General features: G+C 35.2%; 1 protein-coding gene across 3 annotated transcripts; it reads left to right on the top strand.

The window, feature by feature from the left end:
* Positions 1-2,476: 2,476 nt before the first annotated feature.
* On the top strand, positions 2,477-15,129 carry e (nonribosomal peptide synthetase ebony). Of its 3 annotated transcripts, none has more exons than XM_069041730.1 (11): positions 2,477-2,635; positions 10,065-10,203; positions 10,251-10,751; positions 10,799-11,088; positions 11,138-11,348; positions 11,398-11,949; positions 13,869-14,081; positions 14,131-14,266; positions 14,316-14,579; positions 14,631-14,814; positions 14,864-15,129. In XM_069041730.1, the coding sequence occupies exons 2-11, from the start codon at positions 10,074-10,076 to the stop codon at positions 15,005-15,007; spliced, it is 2,625 nt and encodes an 874-aa protein (XP_068897831.1). In that variant the 5' UTR covers positions 2,477-2,635; positions 10,065-10,073; the 3' UTR covers positions 15,008-15,129. The 3 variants fall into 3 exon arrangements, with proteins under 3 accessions (XP_068897831.1, XP_068897832.1, XP_068897833.1); XM_069041731.1 differs by having other exon boundaries at positions 2,515-2,604; XM_069041732.1 differs by lacking the exon at positions 2,477-2,635 and having other exon boundaries at positions 10,251-10,535; positions 10,587-10,751.
* Positions 15,130-15,675: the final 546 nt, after the last annotated feature.

Genomic DNA, 15,675 nt, shown 5'->3' with positions numbered 1-15,675 from the left:
TAGGAATTAGTTTGCTTCTATCAATTTAGATATGTAATACAAAAATTTTGCTGGACTTTTTGGGATTCTCAAAAGAACTTAATTTTTTTGTACATGCATTTCAATAACACCTGCAGTCTCACAGGTTAGATTAAGACTTAAGTGTACTTCGACAGATTTGATGAACGATGTTCTGACTTCTGTTGTTAAAAATTAATAATTACTGAGTCCAGTCGGAAAATTTTTAACCCAATTTATAAAGAAGCTGCAAAGAAAAAGGCGATTTTGTCGTTATTTTCACATTCTATTTTGAAGGACTGCAAAGTTGGCGTTGAAGAGTCGATTATGAACGCATCACTCGTCAGTCTGCACAGTAAAAACAGAAACAACGCAAAACGTGAGGTTAGACTTAAACAGTTGATCCGTGATTTGTAATCCGTGGCGCGTTCACAATTGACTCTTCAACGCCTACTTTAAGGATAAATTTAAATGAACACCCGATACAAGTTATGTACTGTAGGGACACTTCCAATGGGTCCACTAAAATTTTATTGCGCTTAAAAGTTAAAAACCCCCCGATTCTATACACCATTGATACCATTGATACCATAATGACTCATAAAATTTTATTGGGTACAATGGAAGTGTTCCTACTATATGCTACTGATCAACAGTAAACATGTTTTCTAGGCGCAATAAGTTCAGGTTAACACGTTCCTGATAATTACAAATATAATAACAAAAAATAATTATAACCTGTAATTTTGAAGATACAATTTCACTCGCACTCACAATTAGCACAATTGTATGGAACCATGCTAATTCTAGGTAAGATTCAACTTTGTTTATTATATTAGATAATTTAATTCATGTATAAAAAATCCCATAAGCCGCGATGCATTTGTCACTTTGACATCGGATAAAGCTAGCCCTAACTTTGCATCTGGATAAAATGTGCTTAAACTTCCATGGCAAACTTTTTCGAACCTGATTATTGTTTGTTGTTATGATAACGAACCAACAATCTTAAACATTGACAGTGCAAAATGGTCAATTCAATTTTTCCTAATTACCTACTGTTGCGAGCAATAAATTTTGGTCATCAATGTCATTTCAAAATTTGGTTAGATTGTCACAAATTTAAAAAATTTCCCTGCCTGATTATGCGCATGTCAACAAAGTGTCAAAAAAAAAAAGAGAAAAAAATGACAATTAATGTCATACAACATGATGATAGACTGTTTTACAATGGAACATTTTCGATTGCGTCAAAGAATGACCTTGACGACCAAAATTTATTGCTCGCGACTGTACCTATTATTATTGTTCATGAAATTATCTCATCGAATTACGCTCGAGGTTTTTTCGTCCAGGATAAAATTTCATTTTTTAAACTCTAATTTGGTTTCTTTTTGATAAATTGACTCCACAAACCACCAGATAAAAAAACTCGTCCTTCGGACTCGTTTTTTTATTGAGTGGTTTGTGTACCAAGCAACCAAATTATCGGAAAAAAATTCAATTTTATCCGGACAAAAAAGACCTCTCGTGTAATTACAGTCGAAAAACAATCACTCCTTCCTAGAGTGAAAAATGTCGAAAATAGTCCTTTAGTTGAACCGACTGTTATTTCCTCTGCATACACGTAAGGTTGTATAAAAATCCTGTCAAGGCCATGGATTGGGAAGATCCAGCTTGGAACTACTTCAGAACCAAAGTTCTAAGGGTTGGCGAGGTCAAAATAAAGGAAGATGTGTTTTTTGCATATCTTTGACGTAGTACTCGTGAATCGAGGAATTCATAAAAAAAATCTAAACTAGACCTAATTACATATGTATTTTTTAACTTTAATTCATAAACTCAAAGTACTTAGTTAAAAAAACAAACAAAAAATCGCTTTCATTAAAGAAACAAATTCAAAGTTAAAATTTGCCGACAAGTCTCTTCAAATCGTATCACAATTCCCAATTATTTGTTAATACATATTCAGTAATACCTAGACCTCGGCATTTTAATATTTTGTGTATCACATGTTGATGCATGTTGAACAGAGAAAATATTTAGAAGGAATATAATAAGGAACGCAGCGCAGATATTATCTCATCTTTCGACGTCCGTAAAAACCACGGAGAACCGTTTCGCCTTTTATGAACAACAGAACTAAAGAAATTTTTTTTTCATCAACCGCAAGAGCCAACTAAACGAGGTTCGGTTCAGTTTTGAAAGCTGCCTCACGTTTGACACGTGCGAATGTGCCCAACAAGTCGAGAAAGTCCAACAAAATGATTGATTAAGATGCAGATTGACGCAAACGAGGCGAACCCGCGGATTTTCCATCCGCGGTGGTGGGTCAAAAACCGGAAGGTGTCCCACGAGTGTGACTTCCCAGTACTGAATGAACACGAACGTAAACAGAAGTCGCATACTGGTGTGGGTTTTTACTATAGAGGGGGACTACACTATATTTATTTAAAATTAAATTGCCTTCCCCCTCTAGTTCCCGTTAAACAATAACCATCTCTTTTTAACGTATGTACAACTTGCATTTATATATTTTGCACATGATCGCCGGCTCTTTTAGTTGACTTTACGACCGTCAATCAACTTGATCGATTCGGTGTTTTGGTGAGTGTCGGATAAGGAACAAAACGAGAAGGTGAGGAGAGCGAGATTTTCAATTTTTGGGCGTGAAAAAAATCGTTCATCTCGCGGATTAATTACGGAAAACGGTGCACAAAGCGTGACCAAGAGGCTTTATAATTGCCGTTGATGTAGGTAAAGGTTAGACGGATTGCGGCATGATTGCTCCTGTATATTGCTTTAAATTACGCGACTCTGATTTGCATACTTTTTAGTTTAATCCCAACGCAGAATGTCATTTCGATAATGAACTAATTTAAATCAACAGATTTTGTTCGCTCGCCTTCCGTTCCGCATTAGTACGGCCCTTTACATGTCGCAGATTAAATTTTAATTAAAGTTAATGTGTTTGGTGGAGTTATAAACAAAATCATTGGCACACCGACTTTTTCTTACAAAATAAATCTCTTAGCCTTTGAATTGAAGGTAAATATCCTGAGGAGCTGTTGCACAATTATTTAAATAAAAATATTTCAATGCTCGATAACATTGAAGTTTATGGAATTATGTATGGAGCAATTCAATTTTTTTCAATAACCTCTGCAAGTAAAAGTATTCTAGATTTCACTGTAATTATAATTGTCTCTGGACGCTATTGATTTTTTCCGTAAGGACAAGGGGCACTAAAGAGAATAAAGCTCGTGTGTTGGCACATTTTACTGTTACTTTACGTTTACGAAATAAACCGTGATGGCAGAATGTCACTCCACTTTTATTAGCTATTAAATCGAAATCGATGGAAAATGTGTCTTTTTATTGCAGCGACGTCGTGAAATGAATTATAATGTCAGTTTGATATAGGTAATTTAACATTAACATTCCCTAATTTCGTGGTATACGGGGTGGGCGCAGCGCGAAGCGTCACCCACATTTGTCACTCGAAATCGCACAATTCATTAAAGAGGTTATAGATGATGAGTTTTAATTAATATTTGAAAGAACGTAATGATTTGCGAACGTGTAATTAACGCAATAACGTCACTGCGGAATTTGGCAAAAATTTAATTATCTTTAATCACTTGATACGTTGGAATGTTTTTACAAGACCGCCAACATAAACGGGAAAAGCGTCAAAGGTACAGTCGTGAACTGAAGTAGCGGCTGAAAGTGCTGAAATAAAAATGGAACTTCACTCTAAATCGATCAGTCTAATTATTTTCCTTCTACTGTCATATTTCATTCTGGTTCGATTGGTTCAACCGTTAATTTATTGACTAATTTTATCGTAACCAATTATGTTCTTATGAACTTTTTTACACCAAATGCAAATTCCATAGAAGTAGCACAACGTGTTTTTTATGTTACAAAAATTCTATTTATAAGCTCGTCAATTTTTTTTTTTTATTTGAAAATTTTGTTTTAAACTACATTTTATATTAAGTACAATTGACAGCTGTCACTGATAGAAGGTTTGAAATTTGCACACATATATTTCCAGAATGATCTCAGACAGTTGCTTATATAGTGACTACATATCGGGTGTTCATTTAAATTTCCGGTCAAAGTTGAGGTTGAAGAGTCGATTGTGAACGCACTACGGATTACGGACCACAGATCAGCTGTTTAAATCTTACGTTTTAACACGAGTGGTGCGTTCACAATGGACTCTTCAACGCCAACTTTGACAGGAAATTTAAATGAACACCCGATACTTGGTTTATTTTATCATAACATTCAAACTATAAATAGTCTGCTTCAACAAAAAAGTACATCACAGTAAGTCCTAAATTACAATATATAATATTTGTTTATTTTGCGAGTCATCCTTACTATTATTAAAAATCAAACTATGTATTGTTACTTTTGATATTAGCGCCAATACTGCGCCGACCTACCTTTAAAAAGTGTGTCATTACTACGATAAAGTAAACTATACATCAGTCTAGGTGTAAATAGATTCCATTTTTAGAATTTGCAAGAAAAATTTAATAATCTTATCGATTTGTTGTAGATTTATGTACATTGTTTTTTTTTATTCTTTGACGGCGGTACTGGTACGGAAATAGTTTCAATCACTTAGTTGCAAATAGATACAAATTAGAATCATGTTGTTGTAATAAATGCCAATTTATTATAATTTACTATGACAGACAAACAATAAAAACAGCCACCGTTTAATTTAATACATTGTATCTTATTTTAACTTTAACTTAAAAATGCCAATTTGTAATTGATTACTAATTATTAATTATTATTAATTACATAAAATTTAGTAAAACATATTTCACAGTTGCATATAAAAAAGTGACAATTTGTTGAAATAAAAATTTTGATATAAGATAATATGCTAGTATATACAGTGCGTTCGTAAAGTTCGGAATAAATTCGATAAAATTGTAAGTATTAATTTTTGAGAAAAATCCTCGAAGAGGTCAACTTTGTTTTTAAATAGTGCATGTTGTACAGTACGTTATTTAAGTTGACAGCTTGCCGTCTCCTAATAATGACGTCATCAATAATTTTTTTAAATGACAACCCTCACTTTTTTCATTTTTTTCTGGTATACCTTCTTAGTACTTAAACGACTATTGAAAAAAATTGATACCTTACATAACAATTTTTTTGAGAAAATGACAAATTTTACTTAAAAAATTGAACTTAATTTTTAATGTAAAAATTTTAATTGACCTCAAACAAAATCAAACAAACATCTCAGGTTAACAATAAAATTTAACGCAAATGTTGAAATTGCCTCCCGCCAACTATTTGACACTCACCGACACTTTGTACACTGCGCTCAATAATGTCAGGGCTTATTTGTTCCGTTTCAGTGCGAATTCTCTACCGCAAATCGTTCTAAATTGTTTGGTCTATTAAAATAAACCTTTCATTGTAACTAAATCTATTAAAAAAAAAAAAAATTAAATTTTTTGAAGTAAAATTTGTCATTTTCTCAAAAAAATTATTATGTAAGGTGTCAATTTTTTTCATTGATCGTTTAGCTAGTACGAAGGCGTGCCAGAAAAATTAGAAAAAAATGGGGGTTGTCATTTTAAAAAAATATTGATGACGTCATTATTAGGAGATGACAAGCTGTCAATATAAGCAAAGTACTGAAGAATATGCACTTTTTAAAAACAAAGTTGACCTGTTAAAGGATCTTTCTCAGAAATTAATACTTACGGTTTTATCGAAATTATTCCGAACTTTACGAACGCACTGTATAATATTTTTGTTGTGAGAAAATGTGTTGAGTTGTGATCAGAACAGAAAGTAGTGAAATATTAAATCCAGTTGAAATAGATTGAATTATTAAAGATTTAAAGAAGCAAGTGACTCCACTCGACAGATTATGTCAAGAATCTATCACAGTTTTCTTGTGAATGATATGCAAATTATGAACTAAATGCTAAGAAAAGGGTTCAAAGAGTAAGTGGTAAAAGTGGAAAACTCTTGGTACTGAGGCAGATCTAAGAATAAGAAGAATAGAAAAAAAAATAGAAACATTATGAACATAATCTTCAAGTAGTCGTATCATATTAGAATGTAAATGAATCTGATTGATGAAAAATATTTAGAACGATATCATAATATCGAGTGAGTAAATTAATCCTCAAAGTTGGTGTTGAGGAGTCGATTGTAAACGTACCACTCGTCAGTCTGCAGAGTAATAACACAAACAACGCAATAAGTGAGGTTAGGTGATCTGTAATCCGTGATGCGTTCACAATCGACTCTTCAACGCCTACTTTGAGGATAAAAAAAACACCCGATACATACATAATACAGAATGATCAACAAGTAAACAAATCAAGAGTGCTACCTGATCTTTTGTTTCATCGAAATGTCTGTCTTAGCTCTATCGTATGTATATTTGCTATAAACATCGTTTTATTGGTTGCCTCCGTCTCGAAAAATCTATTATTAATTAATTCATTCATTATAGTAGTTTATTTTAAAGAGTTCGTGTGTAAATTGGGCTTTTTTCGGCATAAGTGGGCCAGTTTAAAACGCCAGTGGAAACGACCGTTTTAAAGGCCCAATTTACACATGAACGAGTTGAATACAACGTTTTTTTGTTAGACGAGTCCTTTAAAGGTTCCAAATCGATTAAAATCTTTAAAATTAGCTTGACGTTTCGTTTTGACAAGTTGACATTTATTAAAATTCGTGAAAATTCTCAAATTTTGACAGTGCCGAACAAAAATTAATAATTAATGCTTTATCTTCAATGGTAAAACTGATTTTACCACTTTTTCTGGGATCATTGTTGTTTACAAATACAGGAAATGTCGATAAACTTTGCCGAAATCGAAAACTTTTTTTCAAAGTTAACAGCAACACCGTTGCTTTAAAACTAACGTTTCTTTGACATTTCACCGAACAATCTGCATACCAGTGGCGTCGTGTTAGGCAATAAAACTGGTAAATTACCCATTTTTACGATTGTAAACTGTTGCTCTTCTTTATTTTATAAATTTTCTCCATTATCAGATAATAATAAAATGCACAATTATAATTCCAACTTTTAAAATTCATGAGGTTTAGTTTATTACAAAGTAGCGTTTGAGTCCACACGTCCATGCATTGAACGCTTATTTGCATAGGATTCCACTACGACATGACCGATAATTTGCAACGCTTGCTCTGGTTTGTTTTCTTTTTGATCACTTTGTACATGATACACCTGATGCCGTGTCATCCAAAAGGACTAAACATTTTCTGGTTTAAATAATCGAAAGACTCATGATCTTATTATAATATTGTATGGAACAAAATACCACATAGTTTAGTGGAGTTCTTAGCGTTAGCAATAAATAAAAAGAATCTAATGCAGATTATTAAATGTGTACAATTTTCTCTTCTCTACAGGGTGTTTTCGAAGTTGAGGCGTTCCTTTTAACATGTGATAGTATGCGTTGTTCTAAAGAATTTTAGCCAAAATCACCTTAGTAAAATGTGTACGGCAATGAAGATACAATAAGTGAATTTTTTTGAAATTTTTGAAACCGGTCCTGCTCAAATTTGCGCTGATTTGTTAGAAATTGGAATTGGCAAAAAAAAAATCAAATGAGCATGGACGTGAATCAAAACTACTGCCAGAGTTGTCATCTGATTAGTCGAAATGGCTTTATTATTAGGAAAATAATGAGCTCACAGATACGTTGCAAATGCATGGGCAATGTTATCACGTTATCAGAATGCATCTGCAGCGTCCAGACAGTATTGCAAAGCGATTTCCGGAAAGACACCATTCTGGGCCAGGTTAGTTATTACTTATTAATCTAGTACAGCGGAGAAATGGACAGGACCGGACTTAAAATTTTAGAAAACAATAAATATATACAATCAATTATCTCCGTTAATACAAACATTTTACTAAGAAGATTTAGGCTAAAATTCTTAAGAATAATGTGTAGTACCTCGTGTTACAAGGAACGCGTCAACTTCGAGAACACCCTGTATATTACACTTTAAATTAGAATAATATTGCTAAAAACGTTTTGCTTTTTTTCTTTGATTTTTTAATACTGAGGTCAACAAGTTTTCGTGTCTAAATAAAAATCTGATGAAGAGTGCTCTCAGAACGAAAAACCATATTACGTTATATTTAGCTAACTGCCAAACCACTACAACTTTGATCTTGCGTGAATTGCGAAAATAATGTTCTGTCATAAATCCTTCGATCTTAAATAATAATATAGTCCAAGTTTATGAAACGAGTCGCGAAGCGCGAGCTTTTTTATAAAGTACGAATGGAATAAACGTCTTATGAAACGAGTTTTTTTATACTATTTTAAAAAATGAAACACTTGTCGACTTTGGATATTCGCGCGTATTGGCTGACGCTGCCGGAATCCTCTAGATCTAGAGTCTAGACTTTGCTAGAGGATTCTGACAGAGTCTGGCAGTACCACATGATAACCCTAAATTGTACTATCGCCACAGATTACTTATATCTATTATAGTATAAGTAATCTGTGCTATCGCTGTTACAGAACCGCTCTAAGCTGTTACGATACTGTTTTTGGTATCGTAACAGCTTTATTACGAACGCAAAATAGAAAAACTATTTTGCATTATTAGATATCAGTTATTAAAAGAAAAAAACTGGTTTTTAATAAACGCAGAGTACCTACAAAATGCAAAATAAAGACATTTGGAGGTTAAACTTGACAAAGACAGGTTTCTGCAAGCCGCAACATACAAGACATAAATAGAATTTGGAACAATGCACTTTTGATGAGATTTTTATTTAGTATGATAAATTTTAAACGCCAAAAATGATCTTTTTTTCCTCAGTGGGGCAATTTTGACCAACATAGCGGACAAGCTTGAACAAAACATAAAAAAAAAACAATGTTTAAATCAATTAATTGAATGCACATACAGCCACATCCATTATTCATACATCCGATGTCTCATAAAAATACACTACATATTGTGAATTAACTATCGTTAACTTAAAAGAACAATTGTATGAATGAAATGAATGAAATGAAAATATCGTGCGTTCATTTAAATTTATCCTCAAAGTTGGCCCTGAAGAGTCGATTGTGAATGCACCACTCGTGTAAAAACTTAAAACAGCTGATCCCTGATCCGTAATCCGTATAGTGCGTTCACAATCGACTCTTCAACGGCAACTTGGAGGATAAATTTTAATGAACGCACGATATGAAATAAGGCAGAAGAAAGTTTTTATTTAATCTTTAACTTTTCAATTTTTTCTTTTAACAAATTCTATAGTGCAATTTCAGATACAAAAATGGCGAAACTTTGTCATGCTATTCTGTTATGTGATGATTTTAGGCCGGCAATTATAATTCTAGTTTATCCTTGATTTGTCTCTAAAGTATCTGCGAAAATTATATGTTCCATAAATAAAGCGAGTTTTGTTAATCTTGAACTTTAATCTTTAAAGGCGATTCACCCTGTACACAACATCGCTTATGTAACTGATGAAAAAATTTCGTTCAGAGTTTACTCAGTAATTACGCTAAATGTGTGTTTTAGCAAGTTTTTTGCGTAAAACAGCAATTTAAAGAGTGAAGTCGGCGCACCAGGTGGCACGTAAACCTTTAGAAAAACCTTTAACACGCTACGGATACAAGAAAAATGATTTCAAACATAATGCGGCTACAATTATGTAATTAATTATAAAATCAGCTGCGATAGATAATTATCATTGTAATGTAGATCTATTACCTTCAATTCTTTCACACGACGAACTAAAATATATTGAGCAGTTATTATTTCACCACTTCATTATACTTTTTTATTGTTACTGTTCGTATATGTTATCAAGGTTTTTATTCCAACCTTCTATAATACATTCTCAAAACTGAAATCTGGTATTAACATTACTAATGTATTTGCCTTGAATTATACCGCAATAAATTACAGAATTTGTCTTGCTTCTGTTAATAATTTCCTCATTTAATTAAAATGATATTGCACAATTCGATAATTATCTGGCGTTTACAAATTTAATTTATTTGCAGAAGAGAACAATGGGTTCCCTGCCCCAGTTATCAATATTGAAGGGACCAACGAGACCGTTGGTTCCGAACTCGATAAGTCGAATTTTCGAAAAAGTGGCGGCGACCTCGGCGACCAACAACATAGCCCTCATCTTCGAAGGTAACACCTCTTTTATTCAATTTTCGTTTCTTAATCCCGAGTTTTAGAAAATGGCCGAGTCAGCCAGCTCTCCTATCTGCAAGTGGACCAAATAACGAACAGATTAGCGCGAACAATCGTCGAGACAATAAAAGCCAAAAATTTAAAACCGAATTCGGACGGCGATTATATCGTGGCCGTTAACATGCACCCTTCTGATCACTTAATCCTAGTTCTGTTGGCAATTTGGAAAGCGGGGGCCGCTTATTTACCCCTGGATCACTCTTTTCCAGCGTCAAGAATCGACCACATAATCCAAGAGTCGCAACCTGTCATCGTTATTTATGACGAAGGTAAATCCAGCAATCTCGCGTTTCGGCGTAAATTTTTATTTCTCCTAACAGATACGAAAGACTTCTTGGAAACTCCCAAATTAGCATGCGAACATCTGCTCAGCACGAGTGATAACAAATCCGACAAGTGTTTGGAAGAAAAGGAGAGACTGCACCATTTGAAAGACGACCTTGCCATAGTTCTGTACACGTCGGGAAGCACGGGAATCCCCAAAGGTGACGACTGAAAACCGAATAATGTTTGCATTAATGCATGATTTCAGGCGTAAGAATTCCGCATAAAATTATACTGAACAGGCTGCAGTGGCAATTCAAGACTTTCCCGTACTCCTCCAGCGAAAAGTTCTGCGTTTTCAAAACTGCCCTCACGTTTGTCGACAGCGTTTCAGAAATTTGGGGACCGCTGGTGAACGGGCTTTCGGTACTAGTGGTACCAAAAAATGTCACACTCGATCCAGAAAAGCTCGTCGAAAATCTGGATCGCCACAGAGTCGAGAGACTGGTTTTAGTACCTTCGCTGTTGCGGTCATTGTTGATGTGTCTGAAGCTCAAGGTACTGACTCAAAAGTGCAAATAATCAGAAGTGATGTTTGTTTTTTTAGAAAAATACGTCTTTATTGAAATCGTTGAAGTTGTGGGTTTGTTCGGGGGAAACCCTCACCTCGTCCCTGGCCGAGGAATTTTTCGAGTACTTCCCCGAAAACGAGTACAAGTTGTGCAACTTCTACGGAAGCACCGAGATCATGGGCGACGTCACTTTCTACACAATTTCCAGAGTCGAGCAGCTGAAAAACGAGCTCACCGTCCCCATAGGTGCTGTCAAAATTCGAGACGAAACAAAATTGTTACGTGTTTGTTTTAGGCATCCCTGTGGACAACACGATTATTTATTTGTTGGATTCGGAGTTGCGGCCTGTGAAAGCGGGCGACATAGGCGAGCTGTTTGTCAGCGGTGCCAACCTAGCCTCTGGGTACGTGAACGGCCGCGACAAAGACAAATTCCTGAACAACCAGCTCGCCATCGACCCCGTCTTTTCCAAATTGTACCGGACCGGCGACTTTGCGCGCCTCGAGAAAGGGTGTTTGTTGTACGAGGGCCGCACCGACTCTCAGGTGAAAATTCGCGGCCACAGGGTCGACCTGTCGGAGGTCGAGAAGGCCGTCAGCGCCGTCGAAGGAGTGGAAAAGGCGGTCGTCCTCTGTTACCAGCCGGGCGAGATGAATCAGGCGCTTTTGGCATTTGTGAAAAGCGGAGCTTTGATGAACGAAAATCAAATAGAGAACATTTTGAGGAATAAGCTGACTTCGTACATGGTCCCGCAAGTTATATTAGTTGAAAGCATTCCTTTGTTGGTTAATGGGAAAATCGATAGGCAAGCCTTGCTGAAGAGTTATGAAAATACGAACAACAATGGTGCGTAAATGTTTTCATTTTAATATATTTTTATGGGTCGTAAAATTAGTTTTAGTTTTTCTTTGTAAACATTTTTCACAAAAAAGTGGATTACGTCTATAAATTTTTTTTTTATGAAAGACACTTCCATAAAAAATATGTATTTTACACCTTCAACGTGATATGAAAAAACTCGACCCTTTTAGAATGTTTCTGCTTTTTTATTTTTCGCCAGACTATTAATTTTGCCTTTTCAAAAACGAAACAACTTTGCTTTGCTCCTGATTTTTCAACATTTTACACCGAAAGGATTTAACATTAGTATAAAATTAAAACTTAAAATTTCTCAGCGTTTAAAATTTTTTTCTAATATACAGGTGTTCGATATATCTTTTTTAATTTGAATATTAGTTTTAATTTATTTTAATATACAGTGTGAACATAAAATTTGGAACAAAATTCATAATAACGTTATGCGATTTTAAGAAAATCGCTCGGACAGGTCGATTTTATTTCGAAAAATGCCATCCTGTGACGTATAATTTGTTTAAGTGACGTCATGAGTTTTTGCGCAATAACGTCACCATCAATTTTTTTAAATGACAACCCCCATTTTTTCTTCTATTTTTGATAGACCTTCCTACTACTTAAACGATGAATGAAAAAAATTGGTATGAACCTTACATAAAAATTTTTTTTGAGAAAATGGCAAATTTTATTTTAAAAAATTAATTTAATTTTTAATGTAAAATTTTTAATTGACCTTAAACAAATACAAACAACCGTCTAAGGTTAACACTAAAGTTTAACGCAAATGTTGAAATTATTCCCTGCCAACCATTTGGCACTTACCGACACTTTGTACACTGCGCTCAATAATGTCAGGACTTTTCGTTCCATTTTAGAGCGAATTCGCTGCAGTATCTCTTCTAAATTACATTAAAAATTAAATCAAATTTTTAAAATAAAAATTGACAATTTCTCAAAAAAAATTGTTATGTAAGGTACCAATTTTTTTTATTCATCGTTTAGGTAGTAGGAAGGTCTATCAGAAAGAGATGAAAAAAGTGCGGGTTGCCATTTAAAAAAATTAGTGATGACGTAATTGCGCAAAACCCAATGACGTCTTTTAAACAAGTTGTACGTCACAGCTAACCTAAACTTTATAAACAAACATATTTCTGTTTTTTTTTTCTTTACAATGTTTTACATTAAAAATAGAATAACCAACGATTCCTATTCTCGAAACAAATATCTAAGGGACCCATTATTGAAAACAAACATGTTCAGTCATGTGCCAGTTAAACAAAACAAATGCTATTCGTGTCAAACGGCGGGAAATTCAAACTTTACATTGTTCAAAATGGTTTATTTTTGTCAACGCCTACTCAGCCTAGGTTTTCATTTGAATCCATGCTATAGTATAATTCAGAATAAGTGGCATCGCGGTAGGTGTTGTTGATTCGCTAAAGCGAGCTTTATGTTATGTCAAAAAATTTTGCAAACATGTGAAACCGTCCATACTTTATTCTGAGGTTATGCGTTACATAATTTTGACAAGGTTTTCGCCCACAGCAGGGATACCCCCAGAAAAATAATACACTTTTCATAAATGAAAGAAGGAAATTCCAAACAAGAAAATAAACACAAAACTATTCCATTGATAATATCAAGGCCAAATTAAAAGCGAAGGTTACCAACACCATTGAAACTAGGGTATTATTAGCAAGGGTCTTGCTGCCAACGTAAATTTGAATTTCCAACGCCTACCGCGATGCCACTTACTCTGAATTATAATATAGACAGTAACGTGGTATTTGTAAAGATAAACTTGTTTAGCCGGAAATAGTCTTTGTTGTCTTCTGTACTTTTCGAAATTTAATTTTCTTTTGTACCACATGAAAATAAAGGAATCAGTGTAAAAACAGATCTTTTTGTAGATGATTCTTGTTACGAAATCGACATCGACTACTCTGGGGTGAAACCGAGCCAGATGGAGGCGGCGAAAGTCCTCTTCGACACCGTGGCCTCGGTCTTGAACAGATCGGCTCGCTCGGCGATCTCCCCGGAAGCCAACTTCTACGAAATCGGAGGAAACTCCCTCAACTCCATTTACACCATCACCAAATTGAACGACGAAGGCTACCACATAAGTAACTAGAACAGCCTGAAAGAATTGCGGAGTTTAAGTGTCCCTTTTAGGTATCAGCGACTTCTTGTCGGCCATCGACTTGCGCGAGGTCCTTGAACGGATGACCTCCTCGACCAAGATCCAGAGCGCTGCGCCACGGTTCACCGCCGAGCTGCTCAAGAACGAGCACAAAGCTGCCGTCGTAGAGTAAGCAACGAGAATTGTTCCTCCGATTCCACTAACCGGTGCGTTTCAGCATCATAACGACCAGTTTTTACCAGAAAGCCGACTTGGAGCAGTGGCTGATGCCGGACATATTAGAGTCGGACTACGACGAGCTCATAGATGCTCTTTGGGAGCCGTTGGTCGAGAAAGGTCTGAGTTTCGTTACCAAATCCGATTCCGGGAAGATAATCAGCGTGGGGCTGAATTTCGACGCGCGGGATGAGCCCGATGTACAAATTACTTCTAAATTGACTGTGATATTTGATTTCCTCGAGAGCGTGGAAGGTCCCGTCAGGTGAAACACCTCAGCCATAAATCCGAATTGTTCTATTGTTATGTTTTATAGGGATGAGCGCTTGCCGGCGGGCAAAGGGAAGATTCTGCACTCGTTCATGATGGGCACTCATTCAACTTTATCGCCCAAAGAGAACGTCGCTGTTATGCAATTTATGGAGGATGAGGTGCTCAGGCTGGCCACTGAAAGACACTTCGAGGGGATATTTACGACCAATACCAGCCCTCTGACACAGGTAAGAAATATTTTTACTTGTTTTCGATGATTTTATCGAGAGATTTCAGCAACTGGGGACCGATGTCTATCATTACCAAACTTTGCTTGATTATCAAGTTAATCAATATGTCGCTTCCGATAAAACAAAGCCGTTTGGCTTGGCGCCCGATTCTCAGCGAGCGATTGTTCAATGGAAGCCCATCTCTGCCTAAACACTATAACTGTACCTACTTAAGTATTTATTGTAAGCACTCGTGATTATCAACTTCTTATGTTACCTATTATGTTAGAATAGCGTTAGTGTAAATAAAGGCGATTAGTTTAGCAATTCAAATGATAGCCAAGTTATTTTCCGGATCACGTTCGCAAAAAACTGACTGTACAAACACGTTTAAACCTTTCCACCTTTGAAAAGTTTATTTACAACATTATAGACTCCTTACCGCAATCATTTCCACATTGGTAAACAAAAGCATTAGAGGGGATATTCTCTGTTTATTACATTAGACCGAGGTGTTACTCCGATTCGATGTTTCCAAAGTTTGTTATTTTATGCAGCTTCGACTTTAAAAATAAACAAGAGGAAAGCTACAAAGTCTGAGCCTCCAGCTCGCAATGGTGGCGGAGACATAAAGCTTTATGGAATCTAGAGCAATATTTTGAAGGAAAGAACAAATATGTTTGTCGACTACCAGAGCAACAAAAAAAGATTACGAATCGTGTGAACTCCAATATGGAAATGAAACAGAAATAAGACAGTCGCACACTTGGAATAATTTTTTTCAATAATAAACAATCTCGTTTTTTGACGTTATTAAATTTTCGTCGTAGAATGGAATTTATTTTCGCATTTCCTTTATCCTGTCTTTCAGGAAATTTA

Source organism: Tenebrio molitor, chromosome 3 (assembly GCF_963966145.1).
Source record: "Tenebrio molitor chromosome 3, icTenMoli1.1, whole genome shotgun sequence".
NCBI lineage: Eukaryota > Metazoa > Arthropoda > Insecta > Coleoptera > Tenebrionidae > Tenebrio > Tenebrio molitor.
Note: the sequence above shows the minus strand (reverse complement) of the source record. Positions and strands in the feature narration are given on the sequence as shown.

Coding starts and splice junctions, on each gene's coding strand:
- e (XM_069041730.1), top strand. CDS start 10,074: ATGGGTTCCCTGCCCCAGTTATCAATATTGAAGGGACCAACGAGACCG. Junction 10,752..10,798: donor AAGCACGGGAATCCCCAAAG/GTGACGACTGAA, acceptor GCATGATTTCAG/GCGTAAGAATTCCGCATAAA. Junction 11,950..13,868: donor TGAAAATACGAACAACAATG/GTGCGTAAATGT, acceptor ATCTTTTTGTAG/ATGATTCTTGTTACGAAATC.